This window comes from Andrena cerasifolii, chromosome 1 (genome assembly GCF_050908995.1).
Source record: "Andrena cerasifolii isolate SP2316 chromosome 1, iyAndCera1_principal, whole genome shotgun sequence".
NCBI classification, from domain to species: Eukaryota; Metazoa; Arthropoda; class Insecta; order Hymenoptera; family Andrenidae; genus Andrena; species Andrena cerasifolii.
This window is the reverse complement of record NC_135118.1, coordinates 16,989,811-17,011,668: the sequence shown is the minus strand read 5'-3', so window position 1 is coordinate 17,011,668 and position 21,858 is coordinate 16,989,811. Positions and strand designations below refer to the sequence as shown.

The 21,858-nt window shown below is 40.3% G+C and overlaps 1 protein-coding gene across 1 annotated transcript; it reads left to right on the top strand.

The window, feature by feature from the left end:
- The first annotated feature begins 220 nt into the window (after positions 1–220).
- On the top strand, positions 221–8,700 carry LOC143367669 (uncharacterized). The gene is made up of 5 exons (XM_076809743.1): positions 221–660; positions 1,077–1,144; positions 1,261–2,271; positions 2,461–2,790; positions 3,253–8,700. Exons 1-5 carry the CDS (start codon positions 249–251, stop codon positions 5,698–5,700), a joined length of 4,269 nt encoding a protein of 1,422 aa, XP_076665858.1. The 5' UTR covers positions 221–248; the 3' UTR covers positions 5,701–8,700.
- The last annotated feature ends 13,158 nt before the right edge of the window (positions 8,701–21,858 follow it).

Sequence of the window (21,858 nt, the reverse complement as noted above, 5' to 3'; positions counted from 1 at the left end):
GTGTATATGATTATTCTAAATTACATACGGTCTTTTATAATGAAAAAATTTCGGAGAAAACAAGGTTAGAGATCGAAGATTCCAATGAATAAAAATGTATATGGTACCTCTATATCTACTGGTCTTACCCCTACTTTTTATCCGATTTCAGACGAATAGAATAAGGTCTGTTCGAAAGGCGGCTAAGAAATATCCAATCAAATGTTGCGTAGTATCGTTGTGTTCAGGATGTTGCTCACAGAATCAAGATGGCATCCGAATCTGGTACAAGTATTGTGTCAAATGAACGATGTGATGTAAATAATACAATTCAGCAAGTATTCGAACCGCTGCGAGGGGAAGCAATCAATGTAAAAGTGTCCAGAACAGCGTGGAATAGTGTTATTAAAGAGACAAACGAGTTTACGGACAATTCAGCCTTACATTCGGTCAGGACGCCCACGATATTCTCTACAGCGTCATCGTTTAATGCAAACACAGAAGGGAAAGAATTACAGAGAAGCTTGAGTTTCATGAGCTCTTCTGGTGATGTGGAAGAACGTACTACTTATAAACTTGCTATCAACACTACATTACACATACCATCCTTGGAACCACACAGCATGTCCAACCAGAGAAATGATCTGGATGGTATTGCCTGTCTTCCTGAACAGCCAGACGGTAAAATCTTTTAACATTACGTAGCGCAGTTCGAACATTTAATCCTACATCCTTGCTTTGGTAACGAAACGATATACATTAAGAAAATGTTTCCAGTATTTAGGTAATTTATATCGATTACTCTGTTGTTTATTGTTTATCCGACAAACTATTGTAACAGTACAGATAACATTAAAGAAAATTGACGCTGGTTGATAAATGCGAAATATTATAAAAATAGAGTTTCGACGTAGTACGCGAACTTTAGTTGTTATGTCGTTTGATATAAGATCTGCATTTCTTTACTTCGCACGAAGGAACGTGTAATCGTCGAATCATTGTTAAAATTTAATTCCTTATGAGCAATTTCTGTTATGATATTTCACATAATTCAATACGTTGGATATGTATTATGAGATTAATATTACGTATTATAGGGAATCCAGATCATTGCAACAACGAATTAATGAAAACTGTAATAGAACCAGCTCAGAATGCTGTTTGTGTATGTATATTTCTTGTTCATATATATGAGCAATGTATAATAACATAAGAAGCTAAAATTTTATTAATCGCTGATATCGTAGACATATATTCATTGTTTGTTGTTTTATTTGTTAGGTTGATTCAATATGTAACAATGATACAACATTCTCCGGTGGGATTCATACATTACCAACAAAACTAGAAGGATGCGTAAATTTTGAACATGGAAATACGCCTCAATTAGGAGAAAGTCCTCAAAGTAACGGCGAAGTGATCACTAGTCCAAGAAGTCCAGATTATCCACCGCGAGTTTCCGCCAGCCCCAATAGTCCTGACACAACGTTTTCTACCAGTATGACATCGGCGATTGTGGCTACGACTATTATAATGGATACGGCAAAATACGACGAAGAAGGCACGACTAACTTATCCGCCACAGCCAACAAGAGTTTGATGTCTTATTCATTTTGTGGACCATTAGAGGAAACTGAAGAGCAAGTTCCTGTTGCGGAAATAAAGCCGAACGAGGATGAGAACGTAGATAAAGATATGGACACTGTTCGTGGAGAAATGAAAACAGAGGTTGTTGAAGTTAAAGCGGAGCAAGCGGATCTTCAAGAAGAATTGAACGCAGTTAAATCTGATTGGGCTAGTAATAGTGTGTCTACGACAATAGCTGGACGAACTGATACTGTACCATCACACGAGAAACCAATAAATTGCATCGATTCTACATCGAGTTCGCACTCTAAATCATACTCGTCTTCGAGAGATAAACGAAGTAAGGAGCACAATGAGCGGCGTTATTGTTCGCGATGTTATAAGCGTAGCAAAATAAAGCGAGCGAACATCGGTGTACAGTGTAAACGAGATCGTAGTGTGGTTTCATTAAACAGTAAGCTAATATCTCATCCATTCTCAAAGTCTATAAATGAAAACCTCAGGTTAAATTTGCAAACAAAAAACTGTAAAATGCTTCATAATCCACCGGTTAAAAGTGAATTACTAGAAGGCCTAAAGTATAAGAAGTTCATTCATATAGAAACTTATCCTAATGGTGGTGCAACTGTTGTGCATATGTATCAGGATGAAATCGATACATTATCGCACAAACAAGTAGAAGAATTAGCTCAAGAATATTTCAAAGTAAGTAGATATAAATATCAGTTAAAATTCGAAATGACCGCTTCTAATAGAATTAATAGATATTATACCTGAGTGTTTGTGTTGCTTTGAAATAGAATATACAGACAAAGAGAGTATACTTTCTTAATCTTGTTACAATTATGTTTAAATGGTGCAGAATGCGAAGAAGGAAAACTTTTGGTGTTGCAGGTAGTTTTTGGCGAGGATGAAAATGGTAATGCGCATCATGTTATGGGAATAGTGCATAATGCTGCTGCGTATCTTCCCGATCTGTTGGATTATATGGCAGACAATTATCCTACATTAACTGTGAAGAATGGTGTATTAGGAAGAAGCAGTGACATAGAAACTACAACTATGGTTCAGTACAAAGAACAAGTTTGTAAAGCTTATAGCAATGGTACTGTTAGATATGGACCTCTTCACCAAATAAGTCTCGTAGGAACTGTTCACGAAGAAGTTGGTGGATATTTTCCAGATCTTCTAAAAAAGTTAGAAGAAAATCCGTTTTTAAAATTGGTAAATAAATCTTCAAATTATTTACGCACATATACATGATGACTATTGCAATTAGGTTGGATCGTGAAGTAACAATAATTTGAGATAAGGAGAAGGAAGTGGTCTTAGATGCTGCAATTTCCCATGTTACTGCCAACCATTTATGTGTACATGAGTAGTTCTAAAATTCATTTACACCTTTCTCTTTTAACTGACACCACCTTTTCAGTCACTGTAGAGAAATATTAGAGTACTTGCCCAAAAAATTGTACTTTGGTATTTTATCTTTAACTTTCGAAGGTAGCACTTGTGCTCTCCTAAATATATTTACACCTTCTTCGTAATTGCAAAAGCTTTATATGGTAGTATAACGATTTATTTACCGAATGCATAGCGTCGAAACTGTAAATTTATTTATATAAATAGTTTAAATCCGCATATTTTATAATATTACGTAAAAATTCTCTTCCTACTGTGTTTCAGACAATGCCATGGGGTCCGCTATCTGTTGTGAAAATGGATACAGCTCAAGAGTCGAACGATGGCCCGATTCTGTGGATCAGACCAGGAGAGCAATTAGTTCCGACTGCAGACATAAATAAAAGTCCTTATAAAAGGCGTAGAACTGGCATTAATGAGTTGCGAAATCTTCAATATTTACCACGCCTTAGCGAAGCTCGTGAATATATGTTTGAAGATCGCACCAAGGCTCATGCGGATCACGTGGGTCATGGATTAGATAGAATGACAACAGCTGCAGTGGGTATACTAAAAGCTGTTCACGGTGGACAACCATCAGAGTACAATAGGATTACAAAAGATGTTGTGGCTTTTTACGCTGGCGATTTTCCCGAACTAGTCGAAAAGTTGCAGTTAGATCTTCACGAACCACCAATATCGCAGTGTGTACAATGGGTCGAAGACGCTAAATTGAATCAATTACGTAGACAGGGTATCCGCTATGCGAGAATAAATTTATACGACAATGACATTTACTTTTTACCGCGTAATATAATTCATCAGTTTAGAACGATTTCCGCGGTTTCAAGCGTAGCGTGGCATGTCAGGTTAAAACAGTATTATCAGGAATCGCAGCACAATTCAAACATTAGACACATCCGCGTCGGAAACGAATCGTCCCATCGCATAAAGGAAAAAAAACCTTTAGAAGCAGTAAATATAGGAGACGAGCAAAAAGAGAATACAAATCGTCAGCGTGTAGAGCAAAAACATTCTATTGACTTTCTCGAAGAGAAAAAAGCAAAAGAAAGAGCTGCCGAGTATCAAGGGAATTTGAAGAAATCGGACCAGCATGGTAAACGTAAAGAAGAACGTAAAAGTAGAGAGCATTCGAGACATTCTTCTGTTTCGAGTAAGAGAAAGGATTCTGACGAAAATAATGATAATTGTTCAGATATTTTCAGCAGCAAATCCACAAAGAGCGGCACAACAGAGCAGAAACAAAGTAGCGAGAAGAGAGACGATAAAAGATCCGAAAGAAGACACGAGGACCGACGTCGGTCCAATGAAAAATCCAGTCATCATTCTCACGGTAGCAGCAATAGTAATAGTAGTCACTCTGCAGACAAGAAGAAGTATGATTGTAGTAGTCATAAACTAGATCATCGTCGAAGTCATCATAGTCGGTCCAGCAGTAATAGCACATCAAGCAAAGAAAGCATTTCACACGTAGTTGAATCCAAATCAGTAAATAAATTTAGTAACTCAGGCTCTTCTTCGAAAGACAGTAAAAGACGTCTGAGTTCCTCAGACCTCTGTTCGTCGGAACGCGATATTTCCGATTGCAACGCCGTTATTCTCGAGCAAGATGTGTTGGCACAACGGCAGTTGATAGCGAAAACATATGCAACGGAAGTTGTCGATAAGGCTTTAGAGATTGCAATTTATAAATCGAAGACTGACGTGGAAGAAGTTTGTCAATCTTTGCGAACTGGGGTTGCAGAGGCCTCGAAAGAGGTGTTGGAAAAGATACATAAAGAAAGCTTCGAAATTGCCGAACAGAAGTACAAAAGCGATATATCGAAGTTAGAGCGATATTGTCAATTACTGGAAGTAGAAACAACATTAGCTTTTACATCGAAGATGGAGTGCGCGACCGAAAATGCAGTGAAAGCGTTAATCGAAATGGCCGAGGATGAGGCTAAGGAGAGATCGAAAAACGAGAAAACTTGTGCATCGGTTACAACTGGTAACGCGTGCGAAGACGCTACGATATCAGCCTCGAAAATCACGAATTCCTCTTCGTGTTCTTCGATTATATCTTCGTCCCCGATAACAGAATCCGAAAGACATAGTAGCAGTAACAGCAGAAATGGCAGCAGCGATGAAAATACATCTAAATTGTCATTAGATACACACACATCACATTTAGACTCCAAAAGGAAGCATAGGGACGAGAAAGATTCGAGGAATCAACGGCATAAAGATAGAAGAGATCGAGACAGACGCGATAGAGAACATAAGAAGCATCGTCATCGGAGTCCTCAACGTAAATACGACAGTAAGACGGGAGAAGGAAGCAGCAAAGACGACACGTTGAAAATCATTCCACTGCCGAGAGATTATAACGTTTCTAGTAAAACTATTGAACGCGCAGATAATAAAGATAATGACAGGAAATCAGAGAAAAAGAGAGATGGGCATCACAGTCATGGAAGAGACGGGCAAAAAAAGTCATCGAGCAGTCGGTCATCGAAGGACGATTCAGCGTCTAGTCGTTCTCATTCGTCTAGTTCGAATCACAAAAGGAAGTCGAGTTCGTCCGAGGAGCATAAAGAGGCGAAGAAAGTGTGCGTTGAGAAAGACATTGTCACCGGAATGCCCGAACAAAATACTCTTGATACTACGTTAACTCTGTTAACAGTGACAACGGTGGCTCAGTCGTCGACAAGTACTGTCGTGTCAACGTGAAAAGGTGAAAATTATTTTAAGCTATAGTAAAATCTGCTTGTTAGAAATAAAAGTCCGAGTAGTCGAGCCTGTGTGCCGACAATTTTACGCGTGTGGACTCTAACTGATTTGGATGTAATAAATTTACATTGTATATCGAAATTTATAAGAATATGAGACGTGCACCAATATACAAAATATGATAAAATCGTATCAGACTTTACCAAAGTAGAAATAATTACCGTGTTTTATCCAAAGACCAGTTAGAACTTTTACGAATTCAGAACCTTGCTACATCATCGTTTTCAATTATACACACAATTGTACACGCCTTAGTCTCAGCAAGGGAATTTCAACTACGAATGTAGTGTGATCATCTAAAAGCACTTTCTGATACTGAATCGCCAAAATTATTTTGCTATAAAATTTCTGAGCGTCTCATATATTGCTGGGAATGGAAAGGAAAACAAATAGGTATTTATAGAATAGGTGACCAATACGATGTGTACAAACAGAATTTGTACAAATTTGTGATCAGAAATTAAATGGATTAGCACGTTAGTGCTGTACATTGTATATAGATTAATACATTAATCTACTTAGAGGATCGTCTTGAAGTGTGATTCCCCGGCGCGTGGCTCGGCGGGTTTAGCGCCGTACTCTTCGAGCCACGCGCCGTGGGAATTGATGAGCTTGGGCTCGCGCGCCTCGGCATGGGCTTCCCGTCCGTTGTCGGTAAAGAAAAGCTTATCTGGCTCGGTTAAAGCGGCGGGAAACGGCGAGCCTAGACATGACGAGTCTACAGACTCGCCTAGCCACGCGCCGTTGGATCGCACCTTACAGCGAATCTTGTTTAAGTTCTATACATATGTACATATACAAATGTATGTATGTATGCGTGTGTGATTGTATGCATGATGTACTGTATGTTATGTCTGTATGCATTACGTGTATACAGAGCAGTGCGGAACGTTAACTCTGCCTAGCTGACATGTCTTTGCTAGTACATGATTTATGGAAAAGGTTTTATACATAAAAGTTGTATAGTATCAACGGAGACATAATACTGGAGTAATCATTCTTTTATGGCTGGACGCGTAAAGGAGATATCAAGATCACCTTTGATTTTTATTTATTTATTTACTTATTTTAAATAAATAGAGCCAGATATTTTTGTTATCATATTCTTCTAGCTGACAAGGAGACAAATTCATCTATGTATGTATTACGACATGTTGACCTTAATGTGATCTTGAAATAAAAACGTATGTTTGCATTTAAAAGAATAGAAGTGACTTCAAAATCTCCTTCACGCCTCCATCCACGAAAAAAAATGATTGCGAGCATATTACGCCCCCTTAACCTTTAGCGGGCCGGGGTGGCCACTATAGTGGACCAGGGTAGACAACTATTTAATGTGCATATATAGGTATATTTTATGTGCATATGCATGTACACGAGTGTGTGTGTGTGTGTGCTTGGGAAGTATGTGCGCGTGTACGTCCAGGTCGTTAGCTCCGGGTAACGCCAAAGGAAAGTTTTATACATGAATGTAACTGTTGTTATTCATTTAGGCCTGCTTAGGTTGGCAACGCCGTTTCTGCGTAAAATCTCGATAATCTGACCTCAGAATCGTGATTAGCGATATTGAAAACCCTTAGAAACACTAAAGTTCAGATTTTGAGAATTTCAATATTTGCCATGCTGGTCACGGCCGGCCTGGCCGCTATACTGGCCAGGAATAAACTTAGAATTTATATTATATGCTGCATATAATATGCATGAAGTTTACGTAAAGAAATTCAGAATTTCAAAGGAGAAATGCCGGCCCTCTAAAGTTAATACTGTACAAAATTTGTGTATCTATAATTTTTCTTAGTAAATCAAATAGTAGCAGATATATTTAAGATGGACAGAGTTAGTACTCTCTTCCCGTGCATATAGACCAGAATGTGTGTGGCATATGTATACGTGTGTATACATATATGAATGTATATGTACGTTGTACACGCAGGTATACGTATGTACTTGCATGTGAGAGAGAAAGTGTAAATGTAAATTATTCATCATTTCGTCGGGCAGTTTGTGTGATTGGAAGGTTTCGATTTATTTTGCAATCTTCCCTTATCGATTTGTTAAGTTGAAGAAGAATGTTCTTAACATCAATATCATCGTTAATATTTTCATAACGACAGATCTTCTGTATATTTAACCAGAACTATTTAAAATTCATATTTTATTATGTATAAAGAGAGGAATATCTTATGTACTGATTATAGAGTGAGAGAAACACTGTATTGTTATTTTAAAACGTATGCGTTAACCAACGTCACGTGCACTTTCATGTCTCCTATGAAAAGTTCAATTATCAAAATGTATTACTGGCAAAACACTATGCATGTACTAGTTTCTTCCTATTTAAACAAATTTTATTTATACGACAAAATTGATAAAGATGAGCATCAGTTACAAGCTCAATGTACATGTACATTTACTCTTATGTGTTATTGATATTAGTTTAATTAATAACTAACAACCGATGTAGTGAGCTGTTCAGACAACTTTATTATAAATCTTAATACTTTCTGCGCTGGGGTACAATAAAAGTGGTTCGAAAATTGACAAATAGTTTCAAGGACTTGTCTGTGTGGATGAAGTGCTATTGCAGTAAATGGCGGTGTAGATTTGTGGATATATGAAAACATATAATAGCGTGGGAAGCTGTTAGAAAGAAATATTCGTGTAAAATGACATATTCTGTTCCACAAGAATTATATTTGGCCAATTTGGCAGATTTTGTTTATAACATTTCTTCTGCTCGAATTGTAGCATTGTCGATCAAAATATGGTAAACGTTGGAAAACGTGTAATTTATTAGTCATGTAGTGACAAAAATGGGGGGAGGGGGGCGGGGCTCCAACATCTTCGCGTGTACAGTTTCAAATTCACGTGTCATTGATATTAAGTACAAATTTTACAATATTTTACTACATTAAAAATGACGTCAGTACTTCTGAGAAACTTGTAATTATTTCATTTAATTTTGAAATGTCGGTGTTTTGTAATGAACGATCTTACTCGAATGTTGAGTATTGCAGGTCTTTGGACCCTTATCATGGAGGAATGACGAAAACCGTTATACAGTGCGATGCAAAACTTTAGCACCACGTACATTTTCAAATGACTTGGGTTTTCGAGTATGAATGCAAACAATCAATCATCTGTCTCCAGTCTGACATCAGATTGGTAGCAGGGTCTGGCTCAGGCATGAGAGCGCAGAGTATGACGTCAGAACCGCAGTAGACGGCAGAATCTGTTGCGGGTCTGGTGCCGAACTGACATCAGGCACTGAACCTCAGAACGCAGCCATCTGCGGACACAGACGACTACGGTTCTGATGTCAAATTCTGCTGCCCAGATCCTGGCTATCAGGAATATAGACTGCAAGGGTATGATGAACAATGAATTCCAACAAAATCTCATTGATAACTCATGAAAATACGAGGAAATTTAATAAGAATCGTAATTTGCTTATTGTTGCAAAACTGTAGAACCATAACAAGAGAAGTAAATTATAATAATAGTAATACAGTATTTCCTCGTTAACGGCTCGCTGGTCGGGACCGGCGTTGAGCCCGTATCGTGAACAGAGCCCTAATTCCGAGCAGGGGGACCAAGCTGTCTTTGTTTGGCTGAAGTTTTCCCGTTTAGTTAGCACCGCATTGGTAGGAGGCGCTAGGTACATCACACACACATACCTACGTGTATCAGTGAGCACGACACACAACCTTTCGACGTTGGTGAAATGTTACCATGACGACCGTCGTCATTTAGAAATGTTTGGCGCAGACACGAGGAAGTGTCCTCACTTTCCCTGGTTTACCCTTTCTAAGGCCGTCTGACCATGGATTGTCGCGTCAGTGACGCGTATGCAGCAGATAGAAGGATATACAAAGCAATTGAATATATTTTCTTTTCCTAAGAAAAGAAGAAATATTCAATTTCAATGTTTATCCTTCTATCTGCTGCATACGTGTCGCTGGCGCGACGATCCGTGGACAGGTTTTAAAGTAAACGGTACATTACACGTATACACATACACATACGTCCCGATTCACACCAATTCACACATTCACAGTTTAGTACGCACCTCATTGGTAGGAGGCGCTACAAACTCTGCTTCAACTTTCGTAAGAGGGAAGCTTGGCCCCCCTGGTGCCACCTCTGAAGTAACAACTTCGTGAAAGAACTGTGACTTGTGTTGCGCACTGTATGTTTAAAAACGGTAACTCTGAGAACCATATTCCACCGATTCATACAGGTCGGTAAAGTTAATAGACATGAAAAATAACTGCCCCTGCTAAGAAAAATGAAAACACTGCAAATGAAGAATTGCATACTAAATTACTTTTCAATTACTAAATAAACGAAATCGATCCAAATACGATCGCATTCTTTATCCTTATCACCGACCCACGGTAAAAAGTATCTCTTACCTCGCCATAATTGGTTTCAACACAGACGAGGTACAGCATAGACCTATCACCTTATAGATGTTCGTGTCGCCACCCAAACTGTATTACCGACCCATAATTTGAGGTCTGAATGTAGTGGCATCTGCTCATGAACAGCGTTCAACTCAGCAACTACTCTGACATGTGTTGAAAGGCTGAAAGGTGTTGCGTACTTGATACGTGTGACTCGTTTAGAGAGAGAGTTTGGCACAGGTAGGCTTTTGCTACGCTATGCTTTGGCTCGGTTTGTCAACGACTCACGCGGATTTTTCTCCGAAAATCCATTTCAGGGATCAAGACACTATGAAGCACAAAAATGGTATTTCTTCAAAGCCCATGCAAGCTATAAGTTGCAAGATGACATTGTTTATTAGTACTTTGCGTGTAGTAGAACCTTTTCACGTATCGTACGCCGAAAAGTATTAAAAATTCACGCTGTTACTGACATTCCCGCAAGATTCTAATGCACTTTTGAAGTAATAATAATTGGATATTACTGGCTACGAGTATTAGTTTATGGCCAACACTAAAATTTACAGTAAAATCTAATTCTTAAAAGACTCGCAGAAGGTTGCATGATGCACGAGTGTCGTGGTGTGCATGGATGCAACTGCAAGTCGAATTACTTTTGAAACCCGCATTGGGAAATAAAATTTTGTCTAGCGCTGAGAAATTCATCGGTTCAGTGAAGTGTGTGCACGTCATAGTTCATATTGTCTCGTGATTTCTCAATTCGCGCATAAATTTCATCGATTACTGGACCATGTGGGAGGCCTTTTAACAGGATTCCATTTAGATATACCCGTTACCTAGAAGACTTTTTCAGAAACTGAAGGACGTTTAAAAACAGGAAGTGCTTCTGTAATCGTGTGCAATGCGATTGTAGAGTCAGTGCCTGTGCCTGCCAAAAAGTGTTTCATAGAGTACCGTGGTTCTATCGTATACTTCGTCGATCTTAGTAACTAAGGGGGAGAAACAAGTATGTCACTCATATTTCTCCAAATATTCCTGCAACTATTCATTTACACCAAGTTCCACTAAAATGTATTTATTCATTATAAATAATACTAGATGATATGTATAAGCATTAACATTAATGTATCGAACAATTAAACATTGAGAATAAAAGAGAATTCATTCGGCGTAGAAAATCATTTGCAAATTCAAGATCAAATGTTACTAATTGCTTGATATCTCAAGTTCTATCGATCAAAGTTAATAATAATTTCTACTGGGCGGTTAGGGTAAATGTTGTTAACATTATTTGTCATAGCAATAGCCAATGGAACGTATATTTTAGCAGAAAATCCATTTTTGCCGAAGAATTCGTTGGATTTCGCAATTGTAATTAACCGTCGACCTTGTTTTGATCGGGAGACATCGTTCCTCGAAGTCTAGATAAGGAGCTCACAGAGCTTCATGTACTCAGTCGTCGTCGGTCTTCCGGGCCTGGAGGACCTCCGGGGACCCTGCAGTTGCCGAGCTACCTGGACCTACTGGACTTCCTGGACTTCCTGGACTTCCTGGACTTGCTGAGGACCTGGTCAGGGTTTCAACTCGGGTCCATCCCCCTCCCCCCGATGCAGCCGAGCCACCTGGAGAGGCGGATTCAGGAGCCTTTCTTGGAGGGGGCGAAATATGTAAAAGTACATAAGTACATTTTTTAACCCTCTTTCACAAGATTTAAAATTTGCTTGTAACTTATGTTTTAATATCTCAATCTGATACTGTAACCTAAATAATTAAATTCACATTAATTATAATTCTGTATAAATAATTAAATTCACATTAATTATAATTCTGTATAAATAATTAAATTCACATTAATTATTTATACAGAATTATACACAATGTCATAATATTTTCTATTTTATTACTCTTGGGGGGGGGGGCGATCTGCAGAGATAGCAGTGCAACTTTTCAACTCGTTCAATCTTTCTACATGCTACCGAATAAAACGATTATATATATATATGTATTAAATTCTAGATAAAAGTTTTAGTATCGCGTTTTAAACATTCTAAACAATTTTTCTTTAATTTCACAATCATTCGAGATGCTTAATGTTTTGCATGCAAGTTACGCTTCTCAAGTTTAAATATTTCATATGAGTTTTATGAATCTTCTCTTATTAATAGTTATTACATTCGAGTCATTAGATTTTCTGAATAAAACATAAATAGGCAGTCTCTCTACGGGCCTCGAAACGCTGCGACCTCCTCGTAGTGAGACCTGGTAATTGGTGAGAACAGAGCCGATGCGATTGCTGCGATTGTCAAATATCCTAAATAAGTAGATAGATACAAGAATTTCTTTAAATAGTAATACTTTGATATAATGTAAAAATAAATGTAACTCGAAATGTTTGAATAAATCATTCCTTCCCTTCCTTCCACATGTATAAATATATAAAATAAAGTAATGTGGAATTCTCAAGATATGTGAAATAATGGAGTTCAATAACGACGTTCACCAAAGTCGGAGGACGGATCGGACGGATGAACATTTAAAATGCCATGGTATACCTATCTTAATGTATTATTTCCATCGATTACTGGAATATGTGGGAGGTCGATCGTCCAGATTCTACTGCAATACACTAAAAATAAGTATCTGGAAGACTTTTTTGAAAACACTGTACTCGAGTCCGATCACATCTCCTCAACTTTGAAAGACATATATGTATACATAGAAAGAGCAGGGTGCATGGCTGCAGCTGCGAAAAGTACATATTTCGCAATGGACATTGCGATATAGAATTATTTCCGGCCTTTGTGAAATTTCAACTTCCATGGGAAACAGTTGAGGTCGACAGCAACCTCGACCAATGTGACAACATTCACGAAAGGTGTAAGCTGACAGTTCGACTTCAACCGCGGCAGCGATCGGATCAGTGAATGTACCTGCATATTATTTCGTGATTTCTCGATTCGTGCATCAATTTCATCGATTACTGGACTATGTATGAGGCCGTTTAACAAGATTCTGCTGCATTACACTCAATACCAAGATGCCTTTATGGAAACATTTTACGCGAGCCCGAACACTACTTCCCACTGCTGAGAGATGTTTAGAAATGTGATGTGCTTTTGTGACCGCGTGCAATGCGATTTTAGAGTCAGTACATATTTCGCGATAAAGTATTTCATAGAGCACTGTGTGGACGCGAGTGCAGAGTCAATGTTTTGCGCATACAGAACTATTTAAGTGAAAGCACCGGTGCTCTAAGTGATTTTTCATCGTGGAATTACTGTGTCTACATAAAATTATTTCTGGCCTTGACGAATTTCCAGTTAGCTGGGAGTCGGTCGAGCGCCATAACACCGCCAACAACCCCTACGTCACAACATTGCCAAGCGGTGTCACCTCTGTCAGTTCGACTTTACTCGCGACGGTGATCGCATCAGTGAGTGCGTGTACATATTATTTCGTGATTTCTCGATTCCTGCATAAATTTCATCGATAACTGGACTATGTGGGAGATCGTTCAACGAGATTCCACTACATTACACTCAGTACCTAGAGGACTATTTTGGAAACGCTTTACTCGAGTCCGAACACATCTTTCCACTGTTGAGATATGTTTAAAAACATGAACTGCTTTTGTAATCGTGTGCAATGCGATTGTAGAATCAGTGCTTATTTCGCGATAAAGTATTCGATAGTGCACAGTGGCCCTGCGTATTATTAATGTGAACGCGAACGTAAAGTCAGTGTTTTAACGCATCTAGAATTAATTCAGAGCACCAGTGCTCCTATTGCTTTTTCATCGCGAAAGTAATGTGACATATTTGGAAGTGTGACACATTCTATGGGGTACTGACCCTGCAACTGCTGGACATTCGCCTGCAGATCGAATAGCTACTGCTAAAAGGGGATGCTTGTCAGTGAGACTATTTTCAACGAACGGTGAGTGATACTTTTTCATTCTTTGAATTTTTCTGTATGCTATCGAACATAATGATTACTGTAGCGAGCATAGTGACCACGAATACGTACTTAGTACTCGCGAATAGTAAAATTTAATGCGTGTACTTCCAAATGTTTAATACACGTAGAAAAATACAATGAATAAATTTTAAATTCGCGATAGGAGTTTTAATATCGCGTTTCAAACATTCTAAACTTCTTTTCTTTAATTTCACAATCATTCCGGATGCTTAATGTATCGAATACGAGTTACATTTCTGAAGTTGAACTCTTTCGTGTGAGTTCTTTCAAATCTTCTCTCTTAACGGTAATTACATTCGAGTCATTAGATTCTCTTAATAAACAATGACAGTAATTTTTGGTACTACTTGGTTATTATGCTCGCTAGTTTTGCTTGCCCGTTGCATGTGCTAAATATTAAGACACACTGGTAGTAATATTACGAGAAATCAAAAATTGCCACTCTTACCACCTGATATCTCGACCTCAAATGGTCCCTTTATAAAATAACAGTATAATAATAAATGACTGCCGCCAAAGTGGCTGCTATATGAACTTAAATTTCTTTCTCCCTTGCATAAAAATAACTTTAAGCCACTAAACCTACAAATTTTATACATCGCGGAAGAACTTGCACATGTGCTTAGTTTTAACTAGCCATAGTCCTAGAGTCCATTAAGTTTTAATTTAAGAACTTTAGTCGTAAGAATTTTTCCAAATTTTCAAAAATGCATTGGTCGAATATGGACCAGAAATATTTCGTAGAAATGGGTCACTTTCGTAGGTACCTCCGCGTTGGTGTGCCTGGACTTGGTAACGTTTTCCAATGCATTGCGTCTTGCAAAACGTTGTCAAGCTGAAGCCTACGATCTAGTTTAAGGGTCCAGATCAAGCCAAACTTACATTCGGTGAGTTTGGTTCGGTCTGGACATCTATTCAGAAATGCACTTGCGTACTTCGAGCGATAAGCTTTTGTTCCGCCTCGTTCTTTTTAAATATAAGAGTGCCAAACACACCCTTCTAGAAATACAATTCGCCTTCGATCACTGATTTCTATTTCGCGCATGGTGTTCTCGCCCTTCATAGGCTGGCTGTGCTGGGTACAACTTATTACGGCTTTACACAGAGGACCATTGTTAGACGAAGATGTGCGACAGTTCTCGTTCTCGGTCACGCTCGCCATGGCTGTGTAAAGTCGTGATATGGAGCATGCCATGTAGAAACGAAATTTCGGTGGATCGAGGGTGAATGTTCGCGTCGCGCCGCGCCTTTCGGTCCTTTAGTCGTTTAGTCTCTTTTGCAATCTCAATCGGGAGATTCTTAGCTTTCGCATATCCCTCGAAAGTTACGCAAGTGCATATTTGCAATAGATTATGCCACTAGGGCTCATTGTAAAGAGTGCGATAGGCTAGATTTAAGGGTAGAGGTACGCTTGCTTGTTGAGAGTGACGCCTTTTACCTTTGCTTTTGCTTACAATTAGCTTCACCGTGCACCGTGTCGTTTCGCATTTAGTATACTTTTACAGACTTGTCATAGTGTATTTTCTATTTCCTACTTTCAATTCTCTTTTCTTTTTTTCCGGTAATATAATTCGCTCTCGGGAGAGATCTTGAATTAGCACAAGATGCTCGGGCACGATACACTCGCCTGTGCAAATTGTCGGCTTTGTGATGGGAGCGCGTATTGCAGCTGCATGTGATTTAATTGTGAGGCGGGCTGCTGTGAGTCTGACCCCTCAGGCGCGGCCCCTAGTGGGGAACTCCCGTTAATGGGGGGCTGGATGAATGGTGGTCGCGTATTAGCGTTTTGTCTGTGCAACTGCAATGCGTGAGTGTATCGAGCAGCTCGAGATCTCTCACGACGGCGAATCCGTGTCCGTTTTTCAATTCTTTTTCTATCTCTGCAATGAGATACTTAGCGTCTATTTGTCACTTGAAACCAGTGCAAGTGTGCCTCTAAAATATGCGAAAGAAATTGTAATGGCATATGTGTAGAAAGATCGACGAGAACCTCTCGTCTATCTTTCTTACGCGCGCATGCTAACCCTTTGGACTTTAAAGTAAAGTCTTTGGAAATAATTTTAGTAGTTTTTTACCTTATACCGCAATCACAGTCCAAAGGGTTAGTATAACGAAGTATAGTGTATATGTGTGCTGCGAAACTTAGAAAATTTAGCCAGGCAAGTCCAGTTTTAAGCGCATCATCGAAACATTCGCCGAGGGATTCGCCGAGGTTTTCTCTGGTGAATTCTTTAATAAAGAATTCACTAAGAGATTCGTTGCTAGTTTCAGGGAAGAATTAGATCTGGGTTAGGGTTTACTAACACTTTAGAGTAGAATTGGAATTTTTCTGGCATTCCATGCCATTAGCGCCTGATGAGGCTGCTTCTATTTCCTTTTACAATTCGGAATTATCATGCGCCTAAACAGGCTGCTGTATTTTTTAATTAACATTAAAAAGGATGAGACCTGATGATGGTACATTAGAATTAAAAAGCATTAGGCGCCCAAAAAGGCTACTCCTTCCATACATTAAGATTGAAAAACCTTAAACGCCCGAAGAGGCCACTCCTTTTTTCTATCAGACAGAATCAGAATTCATTGAGCGCCCAATGTGGCTGCTGGAAATTTTTCTCAAAGTCTGAATTGCGTGACACCTTGCAATTTAAAGGAAATTTTTTCGAACTTGTTTAAATACAAATTGTCTGTTTCAGTTATAGTGTTTGTGATCGCCCGTAATGCGATCGTAGAGTCAGTGTTTTTGCGCAAGTAAAGCTAGTCGAGAGCACCGGTGCTCTAATAACTTTTTCACCGCGAAAGTAGAGTCATGCACGAGTCCAACTGCAGCTGCAACGTTGAGAGCTAAGCTGGGGCTGAGTTGAAGGGTGCTCGTCTGAGAGCTGCTGGTCAGAGGGATGCTGGTCAGATGGGTGATGATCAGAGGGGAGCTGGTCTCAGGGATGCTGGTCAGAGGGTTACGAGTTTGCAGAGATGCAGTACCGATGATGACAGCGAACGGTGAGTCATTTTATAATTCTTTGAATGGGGGTGCATGTAGTACAGCTACTTAGCTCTTTCGATTCTGGCCGTTCCAACACAAATGCACGACATGCAGAGGCCCTTTTCACATGGTCGGTATTCGTTTGGGGAACTCTTATGCAATATTTCGCGAATATGGTCTAGGGCGTCTAGGCAGTAGCCTTATGGCGTGGTCCTTTTCTAAACCATATTCACGAAATATCGTAGAAATGTTCCCGAAACTAATGCCAATTATATAAGATGCGCCACTAAACGTTATGCATGTGTGTTCGAAAGAGCAGCATCGATTGAGCTGACCATACAAGGTACTCGTAGATAGTGACATGCATGTGTGTGTCTCAAAATAAAAAATAAAATAAATCAATACAATTGTTGCTCGCGATTCTTACAATTTTATATCGATTAATAATAATTCGTAAAATAATCGGATCGATCGAGTCAAGTAGAGTCACCGCGAAATTTTTTGAAATGGGTCTCAATGAAACTAGTCTTCCTAGCAATCTTGCATTCCAGCAAGATCTTTTATGGTCGCCGGTAATGCGATCGTAGAGTCCACGCTTTTTTCGCGTCCATATATTTTCAAGAGCGCCGCGGCTCTTGTGTAGAGTTCTATTACCGCGAATTTACAGTCAAATTTTTGCGGATCTATGATTTATACAGAGCACGGAAGCTCGTGTTGATTTTTCGTCGCGAAAGTAAAATCAACCTTTTGCGTATCGGAAATTTGTCCAGAGCACCGGTGCTCTAATTGCTTTTTCATCGCGAAAGTAAAGTAAAATTTTCGATTAGCTTCAATTTTCAGCTGCTTGGTATTCTAGGTCCTAGAAAGGACCTAGCTTGTGGGCCCTAGAGAGGGCCCAGAACAGGGGCCCTAGAGAGGGCTTTCGGCATAGGCCCTAGAGAGGGTCCTAGTCATGGGCCCTAGAGAGGGCCTAGCTCGTGGGCCCTAGAGAGGGTCCTAATCATGGGCCCTAGAGAGGGTCCTAGTCATGGGCCCTAGAGAGGGCCTTCGGCATAGGCCCTAGAGAGGGTCCTAGTCATGGGCCCTAGAGAGGGCCTAACTCGTGGGCCCTAGAGAGGGCCTAGAATTATGCTAGCTTGGTAGCTAGCTAAGATGTACTTGCATGCATGCCGTAGAATGTAGAATACGAGTACCTTGTATAAGTGGGTCGTAATCTTTGTGCGTGCATTTTGGAAGGAAAAGCATCATACCTAAGGCACGCAATGCATTTGGTAGGATAAGCTTCCTACATAATGCATGCAAAAAGACCTTACCCAACAAAAACACATTCAGAAACTAAGGAATGTGAAATAGATGAAATGTGAAATAGATGAAATGTGCGCGTTTAATAAACAGGAGCGCTAAAAGTTGCTGTTTAAATATAAATTGTCGGTTTGAGTTATAGTGTTTGTGATCGCCCGTAATGCGATCGTAGAGTCAGTGTTTTTGCGCAAGTAAAGCTAGTCGAGAGCACCGGTGCTCTAATAACTTTTTCACCGCGAAAGTAGAGTCATGCACGAGTCCAACTGCAGCTGCAACGTTGAGAGCTAAGCTGGGGCTGAGTTGAGGGGTGCTCGTCTGAGAGCTGCTGGTCAGAGGGATGCTGGTCAGATGGGTGATGATCAGAGGGGAGCTGGTCTCAGGGATGCTGGTCAGAGGGTTACGAGTTTGCAGAGATGCAGTACCGATGATGACAGCGAACGGTGAGTCATTTTATAATTCTTTGAATGGGGGTGCATGTAGTACAGCTACTTAGCTCTTTCGATTCTGGCCGTTCCAACACAAATGCACGACATGCAGAGGCCCTTTTCACATGGTCGGTATTCGTTTGGGGAACTCTTATGCAATATTTCGCGAATATGGTCTAGGGCGTCTAGGCAGTAGCCTTATGGCGTGGTCCTTTTCTAAACCATATTCACGAAATATCGTAGAAATGTTCCCGAAACTAATGCCAATTATATAAGATGCGCCACTAAACGTTATGCATGTGTGTTCGAAAGAGCAGCATCGATTGAGCTGACCATACAAGGTACTCGTAGATAGTGACATGCATGTGTGTGTCTCAAAATAAAAAATAAAATAAATCAATACAATTGTTGCTCGCGATTCTTACAATTTTATATCGATTAATAATAATTCGTAAAATAATCGGATCGATCGAGTCAAGTAGAGTCACCGCGAAATTTTTTGAAATGGGTCTCAATGAAACTAGTCTTCCTAGCAATCTTGCATTCCAGCAAGATCTTTTATGGTCGCCGGTAATGCGATCGTAGAGTCCACGCTTTTTTCGCGTCCATATATTTTCAAGAGCGCCGCGGCTCTTGTGTAGAGTTCTATTACCGCGAATTTACAGTCAAATTTTTGCGGATCTATGATTTATACAGAGCACGGAAGCTCGTGTTGATTTTTCGTCGCGAAAGTAAAATCAACCTTTTGCGTATCGGAAATTTGTCCAGAGCACCGGTGCTCTAATTGCTTTTTCATCGCGAAAGTAAAGTAAAATTTTCGATTAGCTTCAATTTTCAGCTGCTTGGTATTCTAGGTCCTAGAAAGGACCTAGCTTGTGGGCCCTAGAGAGGGCCCAGAACAGGGGCCCTAGAGAGGGCTTTCGGCATAGGCCCTAGAGAGGGTCCTAGTCATGGGCCCTAGAGAGGGCCTAGCTCGTGGGCCCTAGAGAGGGTCCTAATCATGGGCCCTAGAGAGGGTCCTAGTCATGGGCCCTAGAGAGGGCCTTCGGCATAGGCCCTAGAGAGGGTCCTAGTCATGGGCCCTAGAGAGGGCCTAACTCGTGGGCCCTAGAGAGGGCCTAGAATTATGCTAGCTTGGTAGCTAGCTAAGATGTACTTGCATGCATGCCGTAGAATGTAGAATACGAGTACCTTGTATAAGTGGGTCGTAATCTTTGTGCGTGCATTTTGGAAGGAAAAGCATCATACCTAAGGCACGCAATGCATTTGGTAGGATAAGCTTCCTACATAATGCATGCAAAAAGACCTTACCCAACAAAAACACATTCAGAAACTAAGGAATGTGAAATAGATGAAATGTGAAATAGATGAAATGTGCGCGTTTAATAAACAGGAGCGCTAAAAGTTGCTGTTTAAATATAAATTGTCGGTTTGAGTTATAGTGTTTGTGATCGCCCGTAATGCGATCGTAGAGTCAGTGTTTTTGCGCAAGTAAAGCTAGTCGAGAGCACCGGTGCTCTAATAACTTTTTCACCGCGAAAGTAGAGTCATGCACGAGTCCAACTGCAGCTGCAACGTTGAGAGCTAAGCTGGGGCTGAGTTGAGGGGTGCTCGTCTGAGAGCTGCTGGTCAGAGGGATGCTGGTCAGATGGGTGATGATCAGAGGGGAGCTGGTCTCAGGGATGCTGGTCAGAGGGTTACGAGTTTGCAGAGATGCAGTACCGATGATGACAGCGAACGGTGAGTCATTTTATCATTCTTTGAATGGGGGTGCATGTAGTACAGCTACTTAGCTCTTTCGATTCTGGCCGTTCCAAAACAAATGCACGACATGCAGAGGCCCTTTTCACATGGTCGGTATTCGTTTGGGGAACTCTTATGCAATATTTCGCGAATATGGTCTAGGGCGTCTAGGCAGTAACCTTATGGCGTGGTCCTTTTCTAAACCATATTCACGAAATATCGTAGAAATGTTCCCGAAACTAATGCCAATTATATAAGATGCGCCACTAAACGTTATGCATGTGTGTTCGAAAGAGCAGCATCGATAGAGCTGACCATACAAGGTACTCGTAGATAGTGACATGCATGTGTCTGTCTCAAAATAAAAATAATAGATAAACCAATACAATTGTTGCTCGCGATTCTTACAATTTTATATCGATTAATAATAATTCGTAAAATAATCGGATCGATCAAGTCAAGTAGAGTCACCGCGAAATTTTTTGAAATGGGTCTCAATGAAACTAGTCTTCCTAGCAATCTTGCATTCCAGCAAGATCTTTTATGGTCGCCGGTAATGCGATCGTAGAGTCCACGCTTTTTTCGCGTCCATATATTTTCAAGAGCGCCGCGGCTCTTGTGTAGAGTTTTATTACCGCGAATTTACAGTCAAATTTTTGCGGATCTATGATTTATACAGAGCACGGAAGCTCGTGTTGATTTTTCGTCGCGAAAGTAAAATCAACCTTTTGCGTATCGGAAATTTGTCCAGAGCACCGGTGCTCTAATTGCTTTTTCATCGCGAAAGTAAAGTAAAATTTTCGATTAGCTTCAATTTTCAGCTGCTTGGTATTCTAGGTCCTAGAAAGGACCTAGCTTGTGGGCCCTAGAGAGGGCCCAGAACAGGGACCCTAGAGAGGGCCTTCGGCATAGGCCCTAGAGAGGGTCCTAGTCATGGGCCCTAGAGAGGGCCTAGCTCGTGGGCCCTAGAGAGGGTCCTAGTCATGGGCCCTAGAGAGGGCCTTCGGCATAGGCCCTAGAGAGGGTCCTAGTCATGGGCCCTAGAGAGGGCCTAGCTCGTGGGCCCTAGAGAGGGCCTAGAATTATGCTAGCTTGGTAGCTAGCTAAGATGTTCTTGCATGCATGCTGTAGAATGTAGAATACGAGTACCTTGTATAAGTGCAGAGAGATCGACGATAATCGTCAGTCTATCTCTCTTTCGATTTCGCTTTCGCGTTCGCGGTTGTCACTAATAGTAGAGTCAAATCATCGTTTCCCTCATTGC

Coding starts and splice junctions, on each gene's coding strand:
- LOC143367669 (XM_076809743.1), top strand. CDS start 249: ATGGCATCCGAATCTGGTACAAGTATTGTGTCAAATGAACGATGTGAT. Junction 2,272..2,460: donor TAGCTCAAGAATATTTCAAA/GTAAGTAGATAT, acceptor TTGGTGTTGCAG/GTAGTTTTTGGCGAGGATGA. Junction 2,791..3,252: donor AAAATCCGTTTTTAAAATTG/GTAAATAAATCT, acceptor ACTGTGTTTCAG/ACAATGCCATGGGGTCCGCT.